Source organism: Castor canadensis, chromosome 11 (genome assembly GCF_047511655.1).
Source record: "Castor canadensis chromosome 11, mCasCan1.hap1v2, whole genome shotgun sequence".
Classification (NCBI taxonomy): Eukaryota; Metazoa; Chordata; class Mammalia; order Rodentia; family Castoridae; genus Castor; species Castor canadensis.
In genome coordinates this window covers 125,476,857-125,500,590 of record NC_133396.1, presented here as the reverse complement: position 1 = coordinate 125,500,590, position 23,734 = coordinate 125,476,857, and the positions used below count along the sequence as shown (strand labels likewise).

The window sequence follows — 23,734 nt, the reverse complement described above, 5'->3', positions numbered from 1 at the left end:
CTGAAGTCATCACTGTGATTTTTCCCAGAAGAGGGAGAAAAAGTCTCCTGGCTAGCACCGAATCACTGCAGTTTAACAACTCCACCTTATCTTTGCAATCAGTATTCATGATAGCAAATATTCACATATCAAAACTACTTTGTCTTTGTGGTCATTTAATACTCCAATGAATGAGGATCCCAAACAAACCCATTACATAAATTAATAATTTTATTTACTGTGTAGACCTTCACAGTATGTACTTTGGTTCACAGCCCTGTATCCCTAGACTGCCTTTATTCCATGGTTCCACATTTGCATATCACTCAGGTCCTTGGAGATCAAACTAATTGTCAGGATACCCCACCATCAGCTGTGTCCTCTCTCTCATTGGAGGGAGTCCAGTCCTCCTCTGAACTCCTCCTGTGTATGTTGCCTCTCTCACTCATGCCATACCTCAACTGCTATTTTCCATGAAGGGGGTTTATGTTTGTGTCTGTCCTCCTCATTCTAGCTCAAGGGAGGGAACTCCAATGATTAAATATGAAGTGCACATCAACCACCTGCATGTTCCCAAGTTGATCTCCTGATTTGGCCACCATGTTCTTTAGCATTCAATTTAAATAACTGACACATGGTTGTATTCCACCACTTTCTCCTTTCACAAGTTTCATTTCTCCTCTATTGCCTGGAATAAGTCCTTTCACATCTGTAGAGGAAGTCTTCTAGTTTTATCTCTGCTTACCCTCTGGGCTTATAGTGATATTTCTTATTACCAAATTTTCACAAATCAAATATTTGAAAATCTGTCTGTAAAAACAACCTAATTAAAATTTTCAAATGAGTCAATAATCCACTAAACAAACTTGCTTCTCACTGAGTGGGAAGATGCTTCATGAGCTACAATGGTGCCTCAGACATTGTCTCCATGGGATCTCCTCTTCTGCTCACCGTTGACATGTCTCATGTAGGATAATACTCATCTTCCCTGTTCACTGAAAATATGATCTAAGAAGATGCATGAGACTCTTAAGACTAAGCTGCCTTGGCTAACTAGAAAAGCCTTAGTAGAAGTATTTACCATGGAGGAACTTGTTTAACCTGCTTGTTGGTGATGTGAATAAGGAGAAGGAGGGAACTTGGATATGTTATACTGAAAGTTTTAAATAACTTTTAAAACATCCGGAAAAATAATGACCATGGGCTTCAGCAGGTATATCACGATAGCACAGCCTGATGGCAGCAGTAGATGTTTGATTCTAAGAGATGTAGCAGATGGCCATTGTACTTGGTTTGTGTCACTCTGCAGTGCTTCTACTTTCAGTGTCTGCAGAGCCTGGAGGAAGCAATGGTGGCCAGTGTCTTGGGGTTAGATGTGAATAAATATTTGGCACCTGCATTCCCTCACTCACCCTTGCTAATTCTTGCTCACTTCTCCTACCAGCAAGAATGACTTCACCGTCTTCAACGTCTTTCTACCGCCCCTCTCACAGGAAAGTCTCCAGTAACTCAATAACAATATCTAAATGTTAATTTCTTTTTTAATCTTCATTTTTTTCTGCTTTAAGTACTTTATGTCTTTAACAAGGTATTTCATTGCTGATTTACATTAGAATAACATTTTTGAAGAGTAGAATGAAAGCTTAATTTGTGGTTTATATTGTATCATATCACATTTTGGAGACAAAAATTCACTTATGAGTTCAGTGAGATTAGGTAATTTGATAATTAGTGTTTTAAGCATGCTATGTATTCAGACATCCTTGGTGGGTTGTTGTATATGTATTAAAAAGGGTTTATGGATGTTTGAGTAACTAAGTGAGACAGTGAGAAGAGAATGGAAGGCAGTCAAGAACCGCCATAATATCAGCCCACCTATCACTGTGGGCAACTGGAGTTTAGTCCCATTTCTTGTTAGCAGGGCAAGGCAACTGTGGAATTGGTACAATAACTTCCATTATTCATAGAAGGCCAGCTCTGTTATTGGGAGGTGTTATTTTCCTGGTCTTCTCTGTAAGAGGTCAGAGCAGCTGTCAATGTTTCTGGGGAAAGCCTTGGCCAAACTTAATGGATAAGAAGCAGGTGGAGGCTGTCTAGAGTGTGCTGAAGTGCCAGAGTCTTAATGATACTGCAAGGACAAGGAGTGTCTGCTACACACCACAATTGTAATGAGATGCTCTCAAGTCTGTAGACTTGCCCCCTGCTCTGTTGTTCCTTCATAGATTCTTGTTCTCCTCTTTCTGGATTTATTTTTTTGTTTTATGGAGCACCTCCTCCAGGGATGACTAAGAAATGATGTACAGTAAATAAAATATTGAATTTCTGCAACTTTGAAACTCTCTATATCTTCATACCTGATTGGTGATTTGGCTGGCTATAGAAAACTCAGTCAAAAATAATTTTCTTTTAAAGAACATCTTCTTTGTAATGTAACTCAATAGAAATATCTACTTCTGATTTCATTTCTCAGTAGAAAAGGCAGAGGCCATACAACTCTTGATAATATAGGATTTTTTTACCCCTGTTCTTCTACAAAGAAACTGGTAGCATTTTATTCTGAGAAATTTGCTCAGAATAGCTTTTTCAGTAATTTTCTCTTCTTTCTTTAGAAACATTTTGTTCTTTTTAAAAAATAAATTTTGTTGTACATAATTGAGGTTTACAACATATTTTGGCATGCATACATATGGTAAAATGGTTACTGTAGTGAATCAGATTACATGTCTGTCAACTCACACAGTTACTTATTGGTATACAGTTACTTATTGGTATCTAGAATCTCATAAAAAGTCCATAATGTAATATAATCTTTATTGTAATCTGTATCACCCTATCCTCTGGATTAAACAGCCACAGAGTTCCTACCTTCTGGGGACCAGCCATTCGGAGTCTGAACTATTGAGGTACTTCCTGGGCTTCTGGAGTGTGAAACCAACATTGCACATATACCCTATAATGCAGTACTACTGTGGCCACCTTTGGCGATGTCAGAGCAAACCAACTCTCACAACTAGGAGGAAAACAAGGGAAGGACTATTCCTAAAGCCCTTGCCACCAATAACCCAAACAATCTACCTAGCCACCACCATTGCCGCTGAGGCATCCACAGCCATCACTTACTTGATAATAGCTAAAGAAACTGTATGATGACACCATTGTGTCTACCAGAACTAGAGCTAATGCATCCCTATGAAACCTACCCTAAAAAGTAAAAGGAAGGTGAGGTCTGCTTCACTCTTCCACTAAATGTGCAGGTACTGACACAAAAACACAAGAAAAATGAAAACGAGAGAAAACATGGCATCACTCAATGACTCCAAAGAAATGAAAATGTATGATTTCCCTGAATTGGAATTCAAAAAATAATTTTAAGGAAATGCAATGAGATAAGAGATTACAAGTAGACAATTCAATGAAAGCAGGAAAACAAGTCATGATCTGAGTAAGACATTCAACAAATAGTTAAATATAATCTAAAATTAACCAAAGAGAAATCTTGTAGCTAAAGAATTGAATGAATGAAATTTAAAAATACAATTTTCAACAGCAGATCAGATGAAGCAGAAGAAAGAATTTCTGAAGTTGAAGACAGATCCTTTGAATTACCCCTGTCAGGTTGGGGGGTGGGGAATAATGAAAAAGGGTGAAGGCTTACAGGACTTATGGAACACCATTAAACGAACAAATAATGCTCACATCATGTGAATTTTAGCTGCAGAAGAGATGGAGAATTGTACAGAAAGCTTATTTAATTAAAGAATTACAGAAAATTTCCCATCTTGGGAGAAATATGGATAATCAGATCCATGAAGCTCATACATACCCAGCAGTGGTATAGCAGGATCATATGGTAGTTTTATTTTTAATTTTTTAAGAACCTCCTTACTGATTTCCATAGTGGTAGTGGCTGCACTAATTTACATTTCCACCCACAGCATATATGGGTTCTTTTTTTCCCCACATCCTCACCAGCAAACACCATTCTGACTTGGGTGAGATGGAATTTCAGGGTTGTTTAGATTTGTATTTCCTTTATGACTAAGAATGTTGAACATATCTTCACGTATTTATCTGCTATTTGTATTTGTGTTTGGAATTGTCTGTACACTTAATTTATCCATTCATAAATTCAATTGGTTATTCTTGTGGCGTTTAATTTTTGGAGCTCTTTTTTCATTAATTTTTATTAGGATATATTTGTTGCAAAGGGAGCATTCATTGGGACAATTTCAAATAGGCTTATATTGTACATTGATTAGATCACTCCCATACTCCCTCCTTCTCGATTCCCTCCCCGCTCCACATAAAGTAATTTCAAGAGGTTTCTTTGTTCTACTTCATGTAAGTATATGAAGTCCATCAACCATATTTTTGGAGCTCTTTATATACTCTGGATATTAATCTGTTATCCAATGAATAGCTGGCAAAGATGTTCTTCCATCTGTAGGTTGTGTCTTCATCTGGGAATTGTTTCCTTGGCTGTCTATCTTGAAGGGTTTTCCCCTGGTAGTTTGAAAGTTTTCAATCTTACATTAAGATCTTTGATGATTTTGAATTGATGTTTCCACAAGATGAGAGATAAGAATCTAATTTCTGTCTTCTACATGTGGATTTCCAGTTTCCCAACACAAATTTTTGAAGAAACTCTCTTTTCTCCAATGCATGTTTTTGGCACTTTGCTGCAAATCAGATGATTGTAGCTGTGTGGGCTTATGTATGGGTCTTCTATTCTATTCTGTTGGTCTACTTGTCTGTTTTTGTGACAGTACCATGATGCTTTATTTAACTATGGCTCTGTAGAATAATTTGATGTCTGGTACGTGAGACTGCCACTATGTCTGTTGCTCAGGATTACTTTGGCTATTTGGGATCTTTTGCATTTCCATATGAATCTTAGGATGCATTTTTGTATTTCTGTTAAAAATGGCTTTGGCATTTTGATGGGGATTGAATCTGTAGATTGCTTTTTGTAGTATAGCCATTTCACAATATTAATTCTAGTGATCCGTGAATATGGAAGGGCTTTCCAACTTCCAGTGTCTTCTTCAAATGATTTCTTTGAGACACTGTAGTTTTCTTTTTAGAGGTCTTTCACCTCTTTAGTTTGTTTTATTCCTAAGTATCTAATTTTCTTGAAGCTATTGTGAATTGGACTGTTTTCCTAATTTCTTCCTTAGGCCTTTTCACTATTGGTATATATAAAAGCTATTGCTTTTCATGTTGGATTGTGCATCCTATCTGCCAAAAGTGTTCATCAAATCTAAGAGTTTTTTGGTGAAGTCTTTAGGGTCACTTAAGTATAGTGATCTTATCATCTGAACATAGTGATAATTTGATTTCTTTTCCTATTTGAGTCCCTTTTATTTCTTTCTCTTGCCTATTGCTCTGGCTAAGAATTCAAGCACTATGTTGAGTAAGAGTGGGGAAAATGGACACCCTTGCCTCATTTCTGACTTTAGAGTAGATGATTTCAGTTTTTCTCCATTAAGTATTATGGTGGCTGTAAGCTTATATATAGCCTTATTATGTTGAGGTACACTCCTTATATTCCTGGTTTCTTTTCTTTTTTTTTTTTTTTTCAGTACTGAAGTTTGAACTCAGGGCCTACACCTTGAGCCACTGTGCCAGCCCATTTTGGGTTGGGTGTTTTTGAGATAGGATCTCGCAAACTATTTGCCCATGCTGCCTTCGAACTGTGATTCTCCTGATCTCTGCCTCCTGAGTAGCTAGGATTATAGATGTGAGCTATTGGCATCTGGCTTCCTAGTTTCTTTGGGGCTTTTATCAGGAAAGGATGTTGAGTTTTTCTCAAAGGCCTGTTCTGCATCTATTAAGAGGATCATGTAATTTTTTTCCTTTATTTTGTTTCTGTGCTGTATTGTGTTTACTGATTTGCATATGTTGAACCATCTTTGCATCCCTGGAATGAAACCAATCTGATCATGGTATAGGATCCTTTTATCGTGCTGTTGAATTTGGTGTGCCCTTATTTTATTGAGAATTTCTGCATCTAAATTCACTAAGGAAATTGATCTGTAATTTTCTTTCTTTATTGCATCCTTACTCTGTTTTGGTATCAGGGTAATACTGGCTTCATAAAATGAATTTGGCAGAATTTTTTCCCTATCTATTTTATGGCATAGTTTGAAGAACATTAGTTTTATTTCTTCTTTAAAGGTCTGGCAAAATTTAGTAAGGAATAATCCAATCATAGGCTTTTCTTTGTTGAGAGAGACTTTATTGCTATTCCAATCTCATGGTTTATTACAGATATGTTTAGGTACTTTATATCCTCTTGGTTGAATTTGGGTAGTTTATATACAACCAGAAATTTGGATAAGTCTTCTAGATTTCCTAGCTTTTTAGAATATAAGTTTTTTGTAGTCTTCCCTAATAATTCTCTGAATTTCATTGCTATTTATTGTGATATCCCCCATTTATCTCTAACTTTAGTAATTTGGATCTTCCCTTTCTTTCTGTTGGTTAGTTATGCTGAGGATTTGTCAATCTTGTTTATCTTTTCAAAGAACCAACTCTTTGTTTCATTGATTCTCTGTATTTTTTTTAAATTTCCATTTCATTCATTTTTGCCCTTATCTTTATTATTTCTTTCCATTTCCTGATTTTGTGTTTGGCTTATTCTTGTTTTTTTAAGAGCCTGAGATGCATCATTAGGTTATTTATTTGAGATGTCTCTGCTCAATTTAGGGTAGTTTTTATTTTGTAAATTTTTTCCCCATTTTTATTAAGATTCATTGTACAGGGGGGATTCATTGTGACAATTCCAAATAGCCTTATGTTGTACATTGGTTAGATTGCCCCCACATGCTCAACTCCCTCCCTCACCTCACTTAAAGCAAGAGGTTTCATCATTCTATTTTGTATATGTATCTGTAGCCTATCAACAATATTCCCTCACCTTCATTCAGGTAGCTTTTAAAATGTAAATCAAAATAATGCAGATTAAGGTAATATAGATTAAAGCATGTAGGTTAAGCTGAGTGTGATTGTTTATGCCTATAATCCCAGCTTCTTGGGAGGCAGAGATCAGGAGGATCACAGATTAAGGCCAGACAAGGCAAAAAGTAAATGAGACTCCATCTCAATCAATAGCTGATCAGGTTGTCACATGCCTGTGATCCCAGCTATGTGAGAGGCAGTAGGGAAGAGAATAATGATTTGAGGCCAGTCCCCAATAAAAATGTGAGAGCTTACCTGAAAAAATAAAACAAGATGGGGGGCATGGCTTAATTGGTGGAGCACCTGCCTAGTAAGCATAAGACCCTGGATTCAAATCCTAGTATTCCCCCAAAAGAGTGGTTAAAAAATGTAGGATAAGGCTGAGTTTCCCAGTATGTCAAGCCAATACCAGACAAGGCAACCTTTCATTTCCACATCCTGGAGAGTTGTCTCAAAGGGCCATCTTGAGAGAGGGCCTCCAGTTTGAGATTGAGGTACTCAAGGGTCTTGAAAAAAAGGAGCGATTGCAGCTCAGGGTGTCTTGAAACATCTGTCCACAGTGTATGAGAGGGAGATAGTCATAAGAGGCTGTGGAGAAGGAAAGATTTTGACTTGGGGTGAGCTGAGAAGTTAATGAGTTCAAGAAGCCAAAGGCACCCTGGCCAGTGGCCCAACCCTATCCCCAGAGAGCAGTTCCATTGCCTGAGTCTCATTTCAGAAACAAAGCACCTAGCCTCTACTGCTGGCAGAGAGCTCAGGTTGCAGAAGCTCCCTGCAAGCTGCCTCTAGTCAGACAGGTTCAAGACTGAGTCACCCTAGGATTTGAAAATCAAGAAATATTTGTAGCTCAGGGGGTTTTGGGACTTCTGGCCACGGTGTCCAGGTGGGAGATGGTTGCTAGAGGTGAACACAAAGATGGAGAGGTTTTGACTGGTGAGCCGAGGGTTCCTAACAAGAGCTTGGAAAGCAGCAAAAGGCTCAGAGTTCTGCAGCCCTACACAGAGCTAGGGAACGTTTCAGAAACAAAGAACCTGGACTCAGCAGACATTTACTGAATATTCTACCCAACAGCCACAGAACACATTTTCTCAGCAGCCCAAGAAACATTCTCTAAAATATTTTAAGACATAAAGCAAGTCCTTACAAATACAAAAAATGTGATAACTTCCTGTATCTTATCAGTGTACAAAGGAATAAAACCAGAAATCAACAGCAAGAAAAACCACAGAAAATATTCAAACACATAGAGATTAAAAATACAGTTTTGAATGATCAGTTGGTCATTGAAAAAATAAGGAGGGGATAAAGGAATTAAATGAGTCCTAGAAAGAAGCAAATGAAAACAGAAACACAACTCACCAGAATGTTTGGGACACAGCAAAGGCAGTGCTACAAAGGAAGCTTATAGCTGTGGGTGCTTACGTTAAAAAATCAGAGTGATATCAAATAAATAACCAAGAAATGCACTGCAAGCTCTTAGAAAATCAAGAACGAGTCAGATCAAAAGCAGCAGATGGAAAGAAATAATACATATCAGGTCAGAAATTAACAAAATGTAGACTAAAAGAACAATACAAAGAATCAATCTTTGAAAAGATAAACAAGGTTAGTTTGAATAAAAAAGAGGGAGATGACCCAAATTAATAAAATAGTAATGAAATTCACATAAGCATGAGGAAATACTACAGAAACTTATATCCTAATAACCTGGAAAATCTAGAAGAAATGGATTAACTTCTAGACATATATGTACTACCCAAATTGAACCAAGAGTGTATAAATCACTTAAGCATATTTCTAGCAAGCAATCGAATTTAAGCAGGAAAATGAGTGAATGGAACTGGAAATCCATTGTGTTAAGCTTACAAATAAGACAGACCAAAAAGGAGAAATACTGCATGTCTTCTCTTATCTGTGGAATCTAGATTTTAAAAAATTGAATGACGCTAGTGTAAAACAAAGATTCTTTTGGGGTGGGAACCAGTAGGAAGGGAGAGAGCAAAAAGAGAGAGTGAATGAGGTGAATAATCATACATATGCATGAAAATAGAATAATGAAACCCATTAAAATTTGTTTGTAAAAGAGGGGGAGGTAATGGTGAATTTGATCAAAGTACATTATCTGGAAATATCACAATGAAACCCCTTTGCACAATTAATATACACTAATTTAATTTTTTTCAACCAACAAAAAAGTAAAATTTTTTTGTAAAAAAAAATAGATGTATATTCTTATTGAACTCTGCATCACACCCACCTTTCAGCCTGTTTCTACCACATTACTTTTGTACCAGCAACATCCCTAGAAGGCAGAGCACTCATCCATTGTTTTCAGGGAAATGTTTTCCCTTTCACTATGTGTGATTCATCTTTGTATTTCCCCCCAGAGGTTCTCCCCAGTATGTGCTGAATAATTGTGTCTTGGCTAAAGAGCATATGAAGTTATATGAAATGCAAGGTTCCTCCTAAGACAGTTCACAGATTACAAAATTACAAATTTTCTCTGCCAAATATTTTCTCTGAGTACAGAGAAGCAAGCTATAAATATGTGATATGTTTTATCTTTTGATTTAATGAAAGAGCCAGAGGAGAAGGACACTGGGGAACCAGAGACTGGATGAGAAACCATGCATGAATAGGATTGAGCTGCTATTTTGTAATGAGAGAAACTAAATTTAGTTAACAGAAAGGGTAGGATTTGCCTAAAATTCATCTAATCTAGAAATGTCCCTGTGAATGGTACCGGCCTTGTGTTTCCATCATTTTTAGCAAATCATCAGATTCCAAATACTGATATTTTTAGGTTTAAAGACATATTCAGCACAAATTGTGACATTAATTTTTGTAAATGAAGAATATTTATATTGTTAAATGTTTTTCCTGGAGAGTTTTTTTTTTTAAGTTTTCTGTCTACAGTGTAATAATTTTCCAAAAAATTAAAACATCTTAGATTATAAGAATGTGTGTAACTTCCGTTTGCTAAAACAATAATGAAAATTATATAAAAGACATAAATTTTCCTAAACTGGGCATGGTGGTGCATGTCTATAATCCTAGCACTTGGGAAGCTGAGGCAAGAAGAAATTGAGGCCAGCTTGGGCAACATAGTAAGATGCTGTCTAAAAAGTTTTCCCTAAATTTAAATTTATATAGGCATTATGATTGAGTTTATTTTCAGCTAACCTAAAATGAAAAATACAATGGATCACATATTTACATTGCATGGTAAATATAAACATCCCACTTCTACAGGGGAAGATTTTTTTCTCCTGTTAAGAGTCTAGGAAAAAAATTATAATATGGGTTACTTCACAAGGAAGAGTGAAGAACACAGTGAGTAACATTTTCAACTTCAATTCAAGACTTTCCTAGAAACCCAAATATAACATTCCTCTATAAAACTGAAAAGATACAGTAAAGAACAGTCAGTATTGGTATTTTTGCAACTAGTTAAGCTATGAGGCCCAGGCAGTCATAGGACATTTTATAACAAGATAGCCCTGGAGAACCATGCATGCATATTACATCGCAATCTGTCCAGTTGTTTCTGGAAAGTGGCTGCTAGACACTTTGCAATTAGGTCTTCCTCGTCGTTGAGCTGAAATGAGTAAGAAGGCCATCTTCTTTTAGTAAGCATGGGCAAATCTTTCATGGGAAGTATTATTTCCCATGAAACAACAGTTATATACTTAAATAACTTGTCTCTCCCTGCTTGGGTTGGAGACAAGACACAGGGCTGGAGCATGTTTTGGCTAGTTGACACTGTGCAGATATTTTAAGGTCTTACAGACTCTTCCTCTCTTCATGGCCCCCACATCCAGTCTCTCCCATGCACACTGATGTGTGCACTCTGGGACTTCCAGAACCAGCACTTCCTCTTTTAACACGTGAGAATGGCCCCCAAGTGTGTTCGTTAGATGATTTGGTAAGTCAGGAGTAACAAGAACGAATATCTGCCCAAGCACTGTCTCAGCAATTTTGTCAAATCCGTCTGCATTTTTTGAGTTTTTTCATACTTCTCTTTCCCCACTAGGCTTTAGGATTTTTTGGAAGGAAGTTTAACTTTTTCCATCATTTTGGTTTTCTTTTCTTTTTTGATGTCAAAAAAAGTCACAGCCTTTTCTGAGTAGGAAGTGCTTCTCAGGAGCGGCTTTCTCTCTTGCTGCAATGTCCAGGCTCTAAGTGAACCTCATACTCAGCTGTATGGAACTTGAGGTCTGCTTTTTGGGGTGGTTCACTTTGAACCAAAGATCTTTTTCCAATCTCTTGTTCAGAAATGAATTATCTATATTTGTTAGGTCCCACTCCTACAATGAAAAGATTAGGGTTACAGTCTAAATACCCTCAGAGCAGCACAAGGTCTTGTACTCCTGACTTTGGAAGCTAACTGCTAGAATGGAAGGTTCAAGTGCCCTTTGACTTGACTGACTGGAAACCCAAATCCCACCCTCTTCCCCTGAGCCTCTTCCTGCTTCAGAGCTCACTCTTGACCTGATTCCCCCAGGGTGCAGCTCCTGCTGACTGGTGCACAGCTGACCTTCACTTTGGCTAGCTCTGTTGCAAGTTCACTCTCTGTCCTCCAGACACTTGCAGGTGGAATCTGTGACCTTTGAGCCTCTGTTTGGTGCACAGTCTACACATACCATGAGGCTTGTGCCAGGGAGCGGCTCCCTGTCTCTGTGCCTCCTCGGGGTTCTGATCTTTCTCCTGCAGGCATCCATCCTCCTTGGTGAGTAAGGCAGTTACTAGAGCCCAGGGAGCCAGGAAACCTGAGTGACAACACAATCAATGCAGGAAGGTAGCATAGATTACTCCAAAGCAAAGGCATTTATTCCACATTAGGAATTTTAAAGGTGTTCAATTTGTAGTAATTTATGACGGTGTGTGGGAGGTACAGCATATTGCTTTATTCCTGTCGATCTTTAATTCACAATTAAAAATTATTTTTAATTCTGTAATAGTTTATTAATTTATATTTTAGTACTGGAAAGATTTAACTACAAAATATTATTAAAGGTTTTAACACTTTAGGTATATGCTGTCAATATTACTAGAAAAAAATCTTGATTTGATTAAATTCTGGGGATCTACTATAACACACAGATAAGAATAAATAGCAAACACTTCATTTTTAAAAAATAAATACAAATACAAAATGTTTAAAATTCCTTTCCTTTTAAAATGGGCTAATTATCTCCTGATATATGTTTCTATGTTGCTTTTTACCATCTGTAAAGCAAAACTGAAATGGTTTTTGATGGTACAAATTCAGAGAAAATAAACTAGAATCCAAATGAATAAAGTATAAACATATATATATATATATATATATAATATTATATGTATATGAGGTTTTATTTTTGGAGTTTGGTAATTTTTATTGCACAAGCATTTTTTAAAAAATTCCCTTGATTCTTTTCTATAAAACATTCAAAACCAGAGCAGAGTTGGGGTTGGTGGGTGGGATGGTGCTTGAGGATTCTGCGTGTGCACTGCACTTACAAGTTTTCATAAGCCATCGTCCTTTTCTTTATCACAAATGTTTCTTGAGGAAAAGACTCGTCTGCACAGATGCTGAGATTCATCTGGAAAGGTCCTTCCAAGTGCCATGCACTCCTAGCAGAGGCAGGTTGTGAAGGGCATCCACTGTGTGAAGGAGAACCACACTGACTTGACTCCTCACTATCTCTGTAGCCTTGGGTAGGTTGCTCCATCTCTCTGTTCATCTGTAGGCTCACTTGTAAAATGGGGATTATTGTGTACCCCATAGGTCCATTAATTAAAGGCTTGGTTCCCAGGGTGGTGCTATTGGAAGGTGATAGTATATTTAAGAGGTAGGCCTAGAGTGGGAGGTTTCCCAGGCACTGAGGAATGCCCTTGAAGAGGATTGTGGGATCTTCCTTCCTGACTCTCTTTTACTTCCTGGTCACGAGTTGAGTGGTTTTGCTGCACCACACACTCTGGACATGATGTGCTGCCTCGCCACAGGCCCAAAATCAATGAGACCACCTGATTGTGAACTGGAACCTCTGAAGCTGTGAGCCAAAATGAGCTGTATCTTTTTATAACTTAGTTGTCTCAGGTATTTGTTATAGTGATGGAGAGCAGTCTAACCTTTCTCTCTTTCTACCCCTCCTTCCCTTCCTACCTTCCAAGGCTGTATTTACTATCCAAAGATTGCACACGGGCACACCACAGACATTAGTGGATTCCTGTCATTCACCTCTGTGGTGAAGATGCATGCATGGAAGGCTATGCTCTGGTTGGACCAGCCACAGTCTCCTGCAGGTCCTCACAATGGTTATCTCCACCTCCTCAATGTAAAGGTAATCCCAGCTTCCACACAGAACTACTGCCAAGAGGCTCAGAGTGACTCATAAACCAAGAGTCCTCCCAATTAGAGGTGCCATGAATCCATGCTTGAACCTGAACGATGTTGGTCATGGTTTAATCCAAAATATCTAAGAAGTAACACCCTCTGCTTTTGATGCAGTCCAGAGCCTGTTATGAGAAAGTCAACCTCCCTGTGGTTACCATGCCTCAGTTTCCTCATCCCTGCCATGGGTCTACCCCCAGTACCTCCCTCACAGGGGAGCTAAGGCTTACATGAAAAAATGCATGTGATGTGCTTGGCACATAGGTTGATAAATAGCAAGTGCTCAGTAAATAGACTACTGGCAGGGGTGGTAGTGGTGTCATGGCCGCCGTGGTGCAGAAAGAAAACACAGACTTTATCAGTATTTCTCTTCCTTTATCAGTTATCAGTGTCAAAATGTGTTTTCTCTATGATAACATGAAATGTGTTTTGATTACAGCTCTGTGCCTAAAGCCCAAGATACCAAATGGGAAGCTGTCTGTGGAGACAAATCACTATGTCAACCCTGAAACCATCACCATCCAGTGTAACCCTGGCTATAGGATGGTTGGATCGCAGAATATCTCTTGCTCAGAGAACAAATCTTGGAGCCCAGCTGTGCCCAAGTGTGAAATGGTGAATAATACAATGACTTTTATGTCATATGACAAGTTAAAACAAATTCAAGTGAGATATTTTATTGAACAGGAGCGGTATAGTCTCAGTAGTTAGGGTTCATGTACACCGTGTTTATCGGAACTGACTCTTTCCACCTTGAAGCATTGTGATGCATCTGTGGTGGCAGAAGGTTTATCGCACGTTTTACAGGGCAGCGAGGTGGACGGGATAGTCCATCAGATGCTGGTCGTAGGGCTCAGTATTTTCTCTAATATCTGATGTGCTTTTGCTCCATTTATGGTTGGTCAACAGTTGTTATTTTTGGATGTTTTAGGGATTCCAGGGAGCTTTAACTCCTCCCCACTTGATCTGAAATTGATTATTACCTGAGAACAAGGTATGGAAATGTTTCACAGAAACATTTTGCTAGGGTCCAAAGTATTTTTCCCACCCACTCATCCGGGGCCATTCCCACCTTCCAACCTTCCTCCTGTCATGAGGGGGTCCTGAAAGAAGCACAACCCTTTACAAGAAAGGAGAAATTTTGTGAAATCATCATTTTGGTTTTCTTTTCAGGAAGTTTCCGGAAAGGGACTGGTAGGCAAAAACCTCTTACAGTGTCTTCCGAGTCACAGGGACCCCTGGAATTACATAAACCGTCTCTGCAGATTGAAAATCTGAATCAAGACAGAGACAAGGAGCAAATCATTTAAATATACTACAGCTCTTTTCCCAAAAAGATGGAGAAAAGATTTGCTTTTGTTTATGTACAGTTCTACAGAGAAAGCCTCTGTTTTCAAGTCCATTTAAGCATTATGATTTACTGCAATCAATAACTGGTAAAACTTGCCAACAGCCTAGAGACTCTGCGATGTGGAATTATTGATAATTTATATCATTTCTACTCTGCTTGAAGTTTCACATTTCTTGATATAGTGAGCTAGCTGAATAAATAATTACCCATAAAATTATTTTTCATCTCAAATCTGTCATATAATATGTGTGCCCTGAACAAGTCCACTTCCTACACTTAGTTGAGTTTCTTTTCAATTTTATTATACCTCAGAGGTTATGCATGGTAACAGGTTATAGAACAGTATTCATTTGATTCTCTCTTTGTACACCAGTTGCAGAATTCAGTAAATCATATTCTTTAGTTTAAAAAGATTATTATCCTTAGTTAATCTAAATACCCATCTCCCTTCTCTTATCTCTTTCTCTCTCTCTCTTTTTTTTTTTTGATGGTGCTGGGTTTGAACTCAGGGCCTACATCTTGAGCCACTCCACCGGCTCTTTTTTGTCATGGGTTTTTTTTTAGATAGGGTCTCGTGGGCTATTTGTCCAGGCCAGCTTCCAACCTTGATCCTCCTGATCTCTGCCTCCTGAGTAGCTGAGTAGCCTCCTGAGGTGTGAGCCACTATCTTATCTCTTGATTGCTAATTCCTCCTTTTCTTGTCCACTGTTCAGGAGGAGAGTCTAAGTTGTTTGGCAAATGTCCTTAAATATTCACACAGATTGTGGGCATGTGTATTTTCTTCACATTCCTTACTACTACATAATCCATAACCCCCTGTTCTGTTTACCCATTTCCCTTGTGATGAGCACCTAGCTTGCCTCCAACTTCCCTTTACCACGAAAGACTCTGTGATGAATATCCTTATGCACGTCTCTTTATAATACTGCTTGAGGCCTGAGAAATGAGTTGCAATTTACTTCACTGTGCAGATGAGATCATTTATCTCCATACTTACAAAACCACACAGTATTATTTACTCTATGAATTTTTACCAATTTGATTTTGGATCATTCCTTCATTATCTCTAGAATCTGTAGTGAGGTCACCTTCCTTATTCTTGATATTGACAAGTCATATCTTCTTTCTCTTTTTTGCTTCCCTGATCAGTATGTCAATTAGCTTATCTATTTTGTTGATCTCGAAGAGCTAGATTTTGGTTTCTTTAATTTGCTTTATTGTTTTTTCTCCTTGTTGTTTCATTGATTTCTACTTCAGCCTGTTTCACTTTTTCTGTTTAAATTGAGTTTAATTGGATCTTCTGTTTCCAGTTTCTTATGATAGAAACAAAAGTTCTCAACTTAAACCTTTCTTCCTTTCTTAATGGTGTAAGTTTCTCTCAGAAAACAGGCAGGTAGCATTCTACAAATTTTAATATGTCATACTTTTTATGGTATGGTGTTTGAACTCAGGGCCTTGCACTTGCTAGGCAGGTGCTCTAACACTAGAACCACACCTTTTTGCTTTAGTTATTTTTCAGATAAGGTCTTGTGTTTTGCCCAGGGTAAGCCTCATATCACAATTGTGCTATGGCCTTCCACATAGCTGGGATCATAGGTATATGCCACCATGTACCTGACTTACTGATTGAGATGTGCTCTCCTTAACTTTTTGCTCCTGCTGGCCTCCAGTCATGATCCTCCCAATCTCTGTCTTCCATGAAACTAGAATTACCATGTGAACAATTGTGCCTGGCCCTCAATTCATTGAGTTTAAACTACTTTCTGTTTTTATATCTTCTTAGGTTCTTGAGTTACTTAGAGGTGTGTCATTTAATTTCCAAATATTTGGGGGCATTTTTCAGGTATCTTTTTGTTATAGACATCTAACTTAATTCCATTGTGAACAAACTATATGCTTTGTATATATTCTTTATTGATACTTCCTATGACCCAGGATGTAGTCTATTTTACTAAATAAATCATCTGCACTTGAAGAGGTCATGTATTTTATTGCTGTTGCATGGATTTCCTAAACAACTTTTAGATCAAGCTGGATGCTAATACTGCTCTGTCTTCTCTCTTTGATTTTGTCTGCTTGGTCTATTATTAAGAGAGGGATATTAAAATCCCCAAATACAAATGTAGACTTTTCTATTTCTTCTTACAGTTTTCAGTTTTTTTTTTCTTCATGTATTTTGATATTCTTTCATTAGAGGCATGAATGCTTAGAAATTATATGTTTCTTGATGAACTGACCAATTCATTATTATGTAATGACCTTCTACATCTGTGATAATGTTCCTTGTTCTCAAATATACTTTTCTATTAATATAATCACTTCACCTTTAATTATCCATAAATTGCTGGTAAGTTCTGGAATCCCAAATGTAAGCCACATTTGTATGATTTTCTGGTAGTAATATTTTAAAATGTAAAAATAACCAATTGGAATTTAGTAGTGTATTTCATTTAACCCAAATTTCAAAATATTATTCTTGCAACATCAATGTAAAAGTTTTTATTGTGATACTTCTATTCTTTTCTTCACAACAAATCTTCAAAATTTGGTGCATACTGCTAGTTTTTTGCTGAATGGTCAGCATAAAAAGCCTCTCTAACACAGTATGGCCGTGCACACATCTGATCCCAACACTTTTGAAACTGAGACAGGAGGATCACAAGTTCAAGGCCAGCCTATGCAACATGGTGAGAACCTGTCTCCAAAAATTATATATACATATACATATGTGTGTGTGTGTGCTGTATTTGTTTGCAATCCATCCACATATAGTGCATCAGGCAGATATCTTAGAATAGATGTGTATCTTCTAGGGAAAATTTTGGTGGTCCTCAACATGACTTCCAGTTTTCCCTGCTCAACACCAGTGTAAGGCAGGCTTCAGTCCTAAACTTTAGCCATGCCATTGTCAGGATGCTCCTTTTCCCTGACTTGGAGAGAAGCCTCTCCACCATACACTGGTACCACCCACATCTCTTTCAGGAGCTCCCTGATGGCTGTGAGCAAGCGCTCATAGGCAGGAAACTCAAGCAGTGTCTCCCAAGCCCAGAAGCTGTGAAAATGGCCCTGGAGTTGCATAAGCTATCTCTAGAAACTGAACTACTGGAACTACAGAGAGAGAAGGCAAGACGATCACTCCTGGATTAATCACTGTCATTTTTTTTCCCAATAGAGGAAGAAAAAAGCATCTGGCTGGCTTGCAGCCCTATAGTCAATATGACTCACATCAAACAACTCTACCATAACTCTGGCACCAATATATTAATGTTAATAGTAAATATTCATACATCAAAATTACTTTGTCCTTGTGGTCATTTAAGATCCCAATGAATGATGGTCCCATTATATAAGTTAATACTTTTACTTACTGTATGACCTTACAGGTATGTACTTTGGTTCATACCAATGTGTCTCTTGCCTGCTGTTACTCCACAGTTGCATGTGAGTGTATCACTCAGATCCTCAGATGTAAGACTAAATGTCATCATACCCTAACATCAGCCCTGTCCAGCCACAGCCCCCATTGGAGGGATTTTAGCCCTCCTCTGAATACCTATGCACTTTGCCTCTTTTACTCATGTTGCATCTCTACCGTTGCCTTCCATGGAAGGGGTTTACATTTGTGTCTGACCTTCTACTTCCAGCCTGAGAGAAGCGATTCCAACAGACCGATGAATAGGAAACCCATGTCATCCACCTGCACATCCCCAAGTTGTCCATGTGATTTGGTCACTGTTTTCCATAATATCAAATTAAAAGTGGCTTGAGGAGAATTCTCTTTTCAATCTCCTTTATATCTGTGGGTACTCCAAAGGGTTTTATTCCTTCCAGAAACCACTTCCTCAGACTCTTGCTTCATCCGAAGTCTTTTTCTCATTCTTACCTCAGCATCTCCTGCTGTCTCTTCTCCTTTACACAGAAGTCTGTGGGGAACATTGGTTTAATTTAACTGATTTAATTTCACTCCAAAACTGTGAGGAGGTCATGATGTATAACATGTTTCAATGAATTTTACATGTAACAAAGGGGCTTGAACTGCTAGAGAGCCCACCTAACGCAGAAGATATCTGTCCACCACCACTAAAGCCATTATCTATTAAGGTACTTGAAGTTTATTTGTTGAATGTTTGTCATTGGGTTTCCCATGAGACAAGGACATATGGGTAACTAGTTTCCCTGGAAGTTAGTTTTGAAAGCACTGTAAGTGAGTGTGTAGTAAGGTAAGGAAAGGACAGTGAAAGAACCATTATGGAGGGAGATGTTTCTGGTGCTCACAGGGGCTCCATCATTCTGACAGCCCTCTGAGAGGAAGTGGAACCCAACTGTGATTTGCAGCCCTGAGGGTGAGGACCTGGGGTATTCCTCCAATAATTCCTCTCCCTCTCTACTGAAGATCTGCTCCAGAAGCACCAACTCCCAGGCACAAGGGACCCCAACTATGGACTGGTAGCAAGCTCCAAGGGCAGGGATCACTGTCAGGCAGAGAGATAATACAGATAATGGTGTCTATAAGGCTATCTGCAGTGACCTCCAGAGGAGGCCATAGCCATAGGAGAAAAGTGCACAGATGGCCCCTACTAGAGTCACCTTTTCTATGTAGTTCTATGAGCTGACATGATGTCTAGTCCACTACTCTCTCAATTCGCAGACCTCATTTCCCTTGTCAGATCCCTGGGTCATTGTGCCTCACGCTGCCCCTTCACTTTCGTAAAGGGAGCTGGGCAGTTTCCCCTTACACCCTTGGCCTATAGTAGTATCACTTGTACTTTAATTTAATTTTGCTAATAAGTCAACAATCCACTAACCAAACTTGTTTTCCTCTTTTTGGTACTGAGCTTGAGGATGCTTGGTGAGCCCCAGTGGGGCCTCAGACATTCTCTACATAAGATCTCTTCCACTCATTATTGACCTGTCTTGTATAGGATCACTTTCATCTTCTCCACATTTGTCAATGAAAGCATAATCTAAGAATATGGATGAGACTTTTTAAGAGGTAGGTGAATCTTAAATAACTAGAAAAGCCTTATTAGAAATATTTACCATAGAGGAGCTTGTTTAGCCTGCTCATGGTTGTATGAGTAAGGGGAAGGAAGGAATCCTGAATATTTTATGCTAAAAAATTAATTTTAGGACATTCAGAAAAATAATTACCATAAAGTTAATGGAAGGTAAGGTCTGCTTCATTCTTTCATTAAATATGCAGATATTGACACAAAGACACAAGAAAAATGAAAATGAAGGAAACATTTTACCACTAAAGAACATAGTAATTCTGTGATAACTAACTCCAAAGAAATGGAAATGTATTTTTTTTTAAATATTTACCTTTTTTGAATTTTTTTCCTTTATTGTTGTGCTGGTGGGGGTATATTGTAGCATTTACCCAGGTTCTTACAGTGTATCAAATATATCATACTTGAATTCACCCCCTACACTGCTCTCCTTTACTCCCCTCCCTCAATTTCTGGAACAATTTCAATGGTTATCAGTTTTATATTTACATACACATGTACATATTTTTTGTACCATATTCATCCTCCTATCCCCTTTTTCTTCCACTTCCCCTCCTACTGGTGCCAACCCCTCCCCTCCCCTCCCCTCCCCTCCCAGGATTTTGATATATAATTATTCATAAGTGTCTCTTGTGATCCTTTTTTATTTCTGAGATATCTGTATCCATTTTGTTAATTATTTTCTGATTGTTTTGTAGATCTTTTGTTTCTTTCTTCTTCTACTGTTATTTCCCTTGTAGTTTGGTGATTTTTCGATTGTGCTAAGCTTTGACTCTTTTCTCTTTCTCTTATGTGTATCTGCTATAACTTTTTGCTTTGAGGTTGCACATGAAGCTTATGTAAAATACCTTATAACAAACCATCTTAACCTATAATAACTTTGGTTATTATTATATTGTATAAGAGTAGAAAGAATGGACATGCTTGTCTCATTCCTGACTTAAGAGAAAATGGCTTCATTTCTCACAACTTAGTAGGATGATGACTATACATTTATCATACATAGCTTTAATTGTGTTGAGGAACATTCTTTCTTTCCTAGTTTCTTCAGGGCTTTTATTATGAAAAGATGTTCAGTTTTGTCAAAGGCTTTTTCTGTGACTAGTGAGGTGATCATGTGACTTTTGTCCCTTATTTTGTTGTAAATAAATATATCAAAATATTTATATTTGAACAAAATGACCAGAATGAAAAGACAACCCACAGAATGGGGAAAAAAAATCTTTTAGAGTGAACAAAGTATTAGTATCAGGAAGATATAAAAAATTAAATACTAAATATATAAATACATTCATTACATTTATTTATTTCTGTATGTTGAATCATCTTTGCATCCCTGGAATGAACCCAACTTGATCATGGTGTATGATCATTTTAATGAGTTGTATATTTTCTTTTTTATTGTGTGAATGTTCTAATTGATCTATCTTGTCTTCAAGCCCTCATAATCTATATTCCAGTCTATTAGCAAAACTCAAGTTTTTATTTGAATTCTTGAGCTATTTATTTCCAGAATATCTATTTAATTTTTTTCAGGGCTTCTGTATCTTTATTGAATTTCAAAATTGTCCTTTACTACATTTTTCTTTTCTTGTTTTTTTTCTTTTTTTTGCAGCGCTGGGGTTTTAACTCAAGGCCTCATTCTTGCTAGACAAGTGCTCTACCACTTAAGCCACACCCAGTCCCCTACATGGTCTTTTTATTTCATTAAGCTTTTCATTTGTATTCTCTTGGAAGTCATTCAGTCATTTATACATGTCCTCTTTAATTCTTTTGATCATCCTTACAATCCTTCTTTTGAATTCTTTATAACTATAGAGTTGTTAACTTTTGGAGGAGTCATATTGTTTTGCTTTTTCATATTTATTGTGCTTCTGAATTGGAATTTACACAACCAAAGTCAAGTCATAGATTTGACTTCAGTTTTAATCACCTTTTTTGAAGTAGTCTCAATGTTCAGGCAGGACTGTGTAGTGGCCAGGCTGAGGAACAGTTTCTTACCACTGGAGTAGGGGTATAGGTCAGTAACCAAACATTTACCCAAGTGATCAGGGCACTGGGCCTGATTCCTAGCACCACTCAGATAGAGGAAAACTAATTGGGTCTGTTGTGGTTCCTAGTGTACACATTTATGCTATCTATATGTAGACTAAGGGTGGTGCTTCTCAAGAGTCAGTTTTCCACTTCTGGGCTGCTTTCACTTTAGCAAACACACACAACCAGGAGGCAGCTCACAGAGGCCAGTCTCAGTGCCTTAAGACCCTGCCCAACAGTTTATCACCCTATGTGAGGGAAGAGGCTGGTGAGATCGTGTGGTTCTCAGGACATGGGCTCAGGGCTCTCAGTCCTGTTAGGCAGCAAATACACATGGCCAGCAGGCATCTCAAAGAGACTGAACACTCTGCCAGCCATGGGATTTGTTCTCTGTTTCTGCAATAATACTCAAGTGGTGGAACTCATTCCTTAATAGAGAGGGTGAAGCCTCTAACCACTGAATCCTTCACTGTCTGAGTTCCCTACTGCTTCAACTTCCCTACAGGTCCACATCAGAGCCTGTTGTCTTAATGACCACCTCAAATTGCCATCTCACTCCCACTGTGGCAAGGTGTTCCAAGACTTCCTGAGTCATGATTGTTTCATGTTTTCAAGTCCCCAAGGTATCTCTGTATCAAGCAATAGTCCATCTCTCAATATGGCACCACACTACAGATTTCTAAGATAAGGAGAATGAATAATGTCTTTCTTCATCAAATCTAGCCTGCCTGCCACAGTAGATTAAGGCTTGTGGGAAGTGTCAGCTTATCCTGCAGCTAGAATTGCAAGTCTGTTGCCATGACTTTCTGGCCTATTTTATGATTATGTCTTCAGTTTTTCCTCCCTCTGGGGAGCTGATATTGGGGTTTCAGGCTGTTTTGATTTTCTCTGTTGCCTTTGTGTTTCTCTGTGTTTTTCAGCTGTCCTGACACCTCTTTCTTGATTCTTGGTGGTCTTCCTCTCTTTCTCTTTTCAGAAAACCTGACTCTTGTCATTCTCAGAGTAAGATGAAGGATGCTTCTAATCTGTCATATTTCCCCACCTCATTCTTTTAAATGTCAGCAAGAAATGTGGTTGGCTGCTCAGCTGTCTCCTTCCTTGGTGCAACCTCCCAATGTGTGTAACATCCTGGTCACAGTCACTTTCTTAAGAACAAAATTGCCTGATTGCCACTTCTTCTTTGCTCCTGCTGAGAGCTGAAATGCTGACAGAGAGCTAGTGAGCAAGCTTCCACCAAACTGAGGAAATAGGGACCTGGGAGATGTTGAAAAAACAAAGAGGAAGGGACCTGGTCCCAGGATAATGTTGTCATCTTGAGTCAAAGCTACCATTCAACCTGAGCACACTCTTGCTCTGGACTTTTCTGTGTGATAAGATAAATTTTCTGCCCCTTTTGTCATTATATTTGGCAGAGTGTTCATTACAGCAGCTTAGCTTATACCCTAGCAGTTTTGAAGGGATGCCCAAATGGCAGTTTCTGTTGGTATCTCCTCTGTTGCTATCTAGTTTCTCCAGAGAAGGATCCTCCAGTCTCTACTCTGCTTTATTAACTTGAATTTCTTTCACGTAAATGAGGAAATTGCTACTTTTTTCTGATTATTTTCCTTAGCATATATTAATTCTACAAAGGGGTTTCATTGTGATAGCTCCAGACACACATAGAATATAATTTAATCAAATTTATCCTCTCTATTACTCTTTCTTATACCCATCTTCCTTTTTAAAGGAAATTACTACTTCTATATTGTCACTGAAGCTGGGCATGGTAGTACACATCTATAATGTCAGCACTTAGAAGGTAGAGGCAGGAGAATTGCAAGTTCCAAACTAGCCTGGGTACAGAGTGAGTTTGAGGCCAGCCTGGGCAATATTGTATGACCTTGTCTCAAAAACAACTTAGACAACCAACAAAAATAATCACTCATATAGATGTATATTCTCATCAATCTGTGCTTCACACCTTTCCCTTCATCCTGTTTATCTTATTACTTTTGTATTGATGACAGCAAGAGCATTTACACC

General features: G+C 38.1%; 2 protein-coding genes across 3 annotated transcripts in view; both read left to right on the top strand.

The window, feature by feature from the left end:
- The first annotated feature begins 11,438 nt into the window (after nucleotides 1-11,438).
- The window catches only part of LOC141413957 (apolipoprotein R-like), a 42,503-nt gene continuing 30,207 nt past the window's right edge, over nucleotides 11,439-23,734 (top strand). The window contains exons 1-2 of one of the 2 annotated variants that reach the window (XR_012439016.1): nucleotides 11,439-11,668; nucleotides 12,497-12,639. The gene's annotated coding sequence lies outside the window, so the exon portion shown is untranslated. Of the gene's footprint in view, nucleotides 11,669-12,490; nucleotides 12,640-23,734 lie in introns of both variants that reach the window. The other variant, XR_012439015.1, reaches the window with a different exon arrangement.
- LOC141413958 (C4b-binding protein alpha chain-like) lies at nucleotides 12,639-17,912 on the top strand. Its single transcript, XM_074048448.1, has 4 exons — nucleotides 12,639-12,976; nucleotides 13,096-13,265; nucleotides 13,755-13,930; nucleotides 17,649-17,912. The coding sequence occupies exons 2-4, from the start codon at nucleotides 13,184-13,186 to the stop codon at nucleotides 17,811-17,813; spliced, it is 423 nt and encodes a 140-aa protein (XP_073904549.1). The 5' UTR covers nucleotides 12,639-12,976; nucleotides 13,096-13,183; the 3' UTR covers nucleotides 17,814-17,912.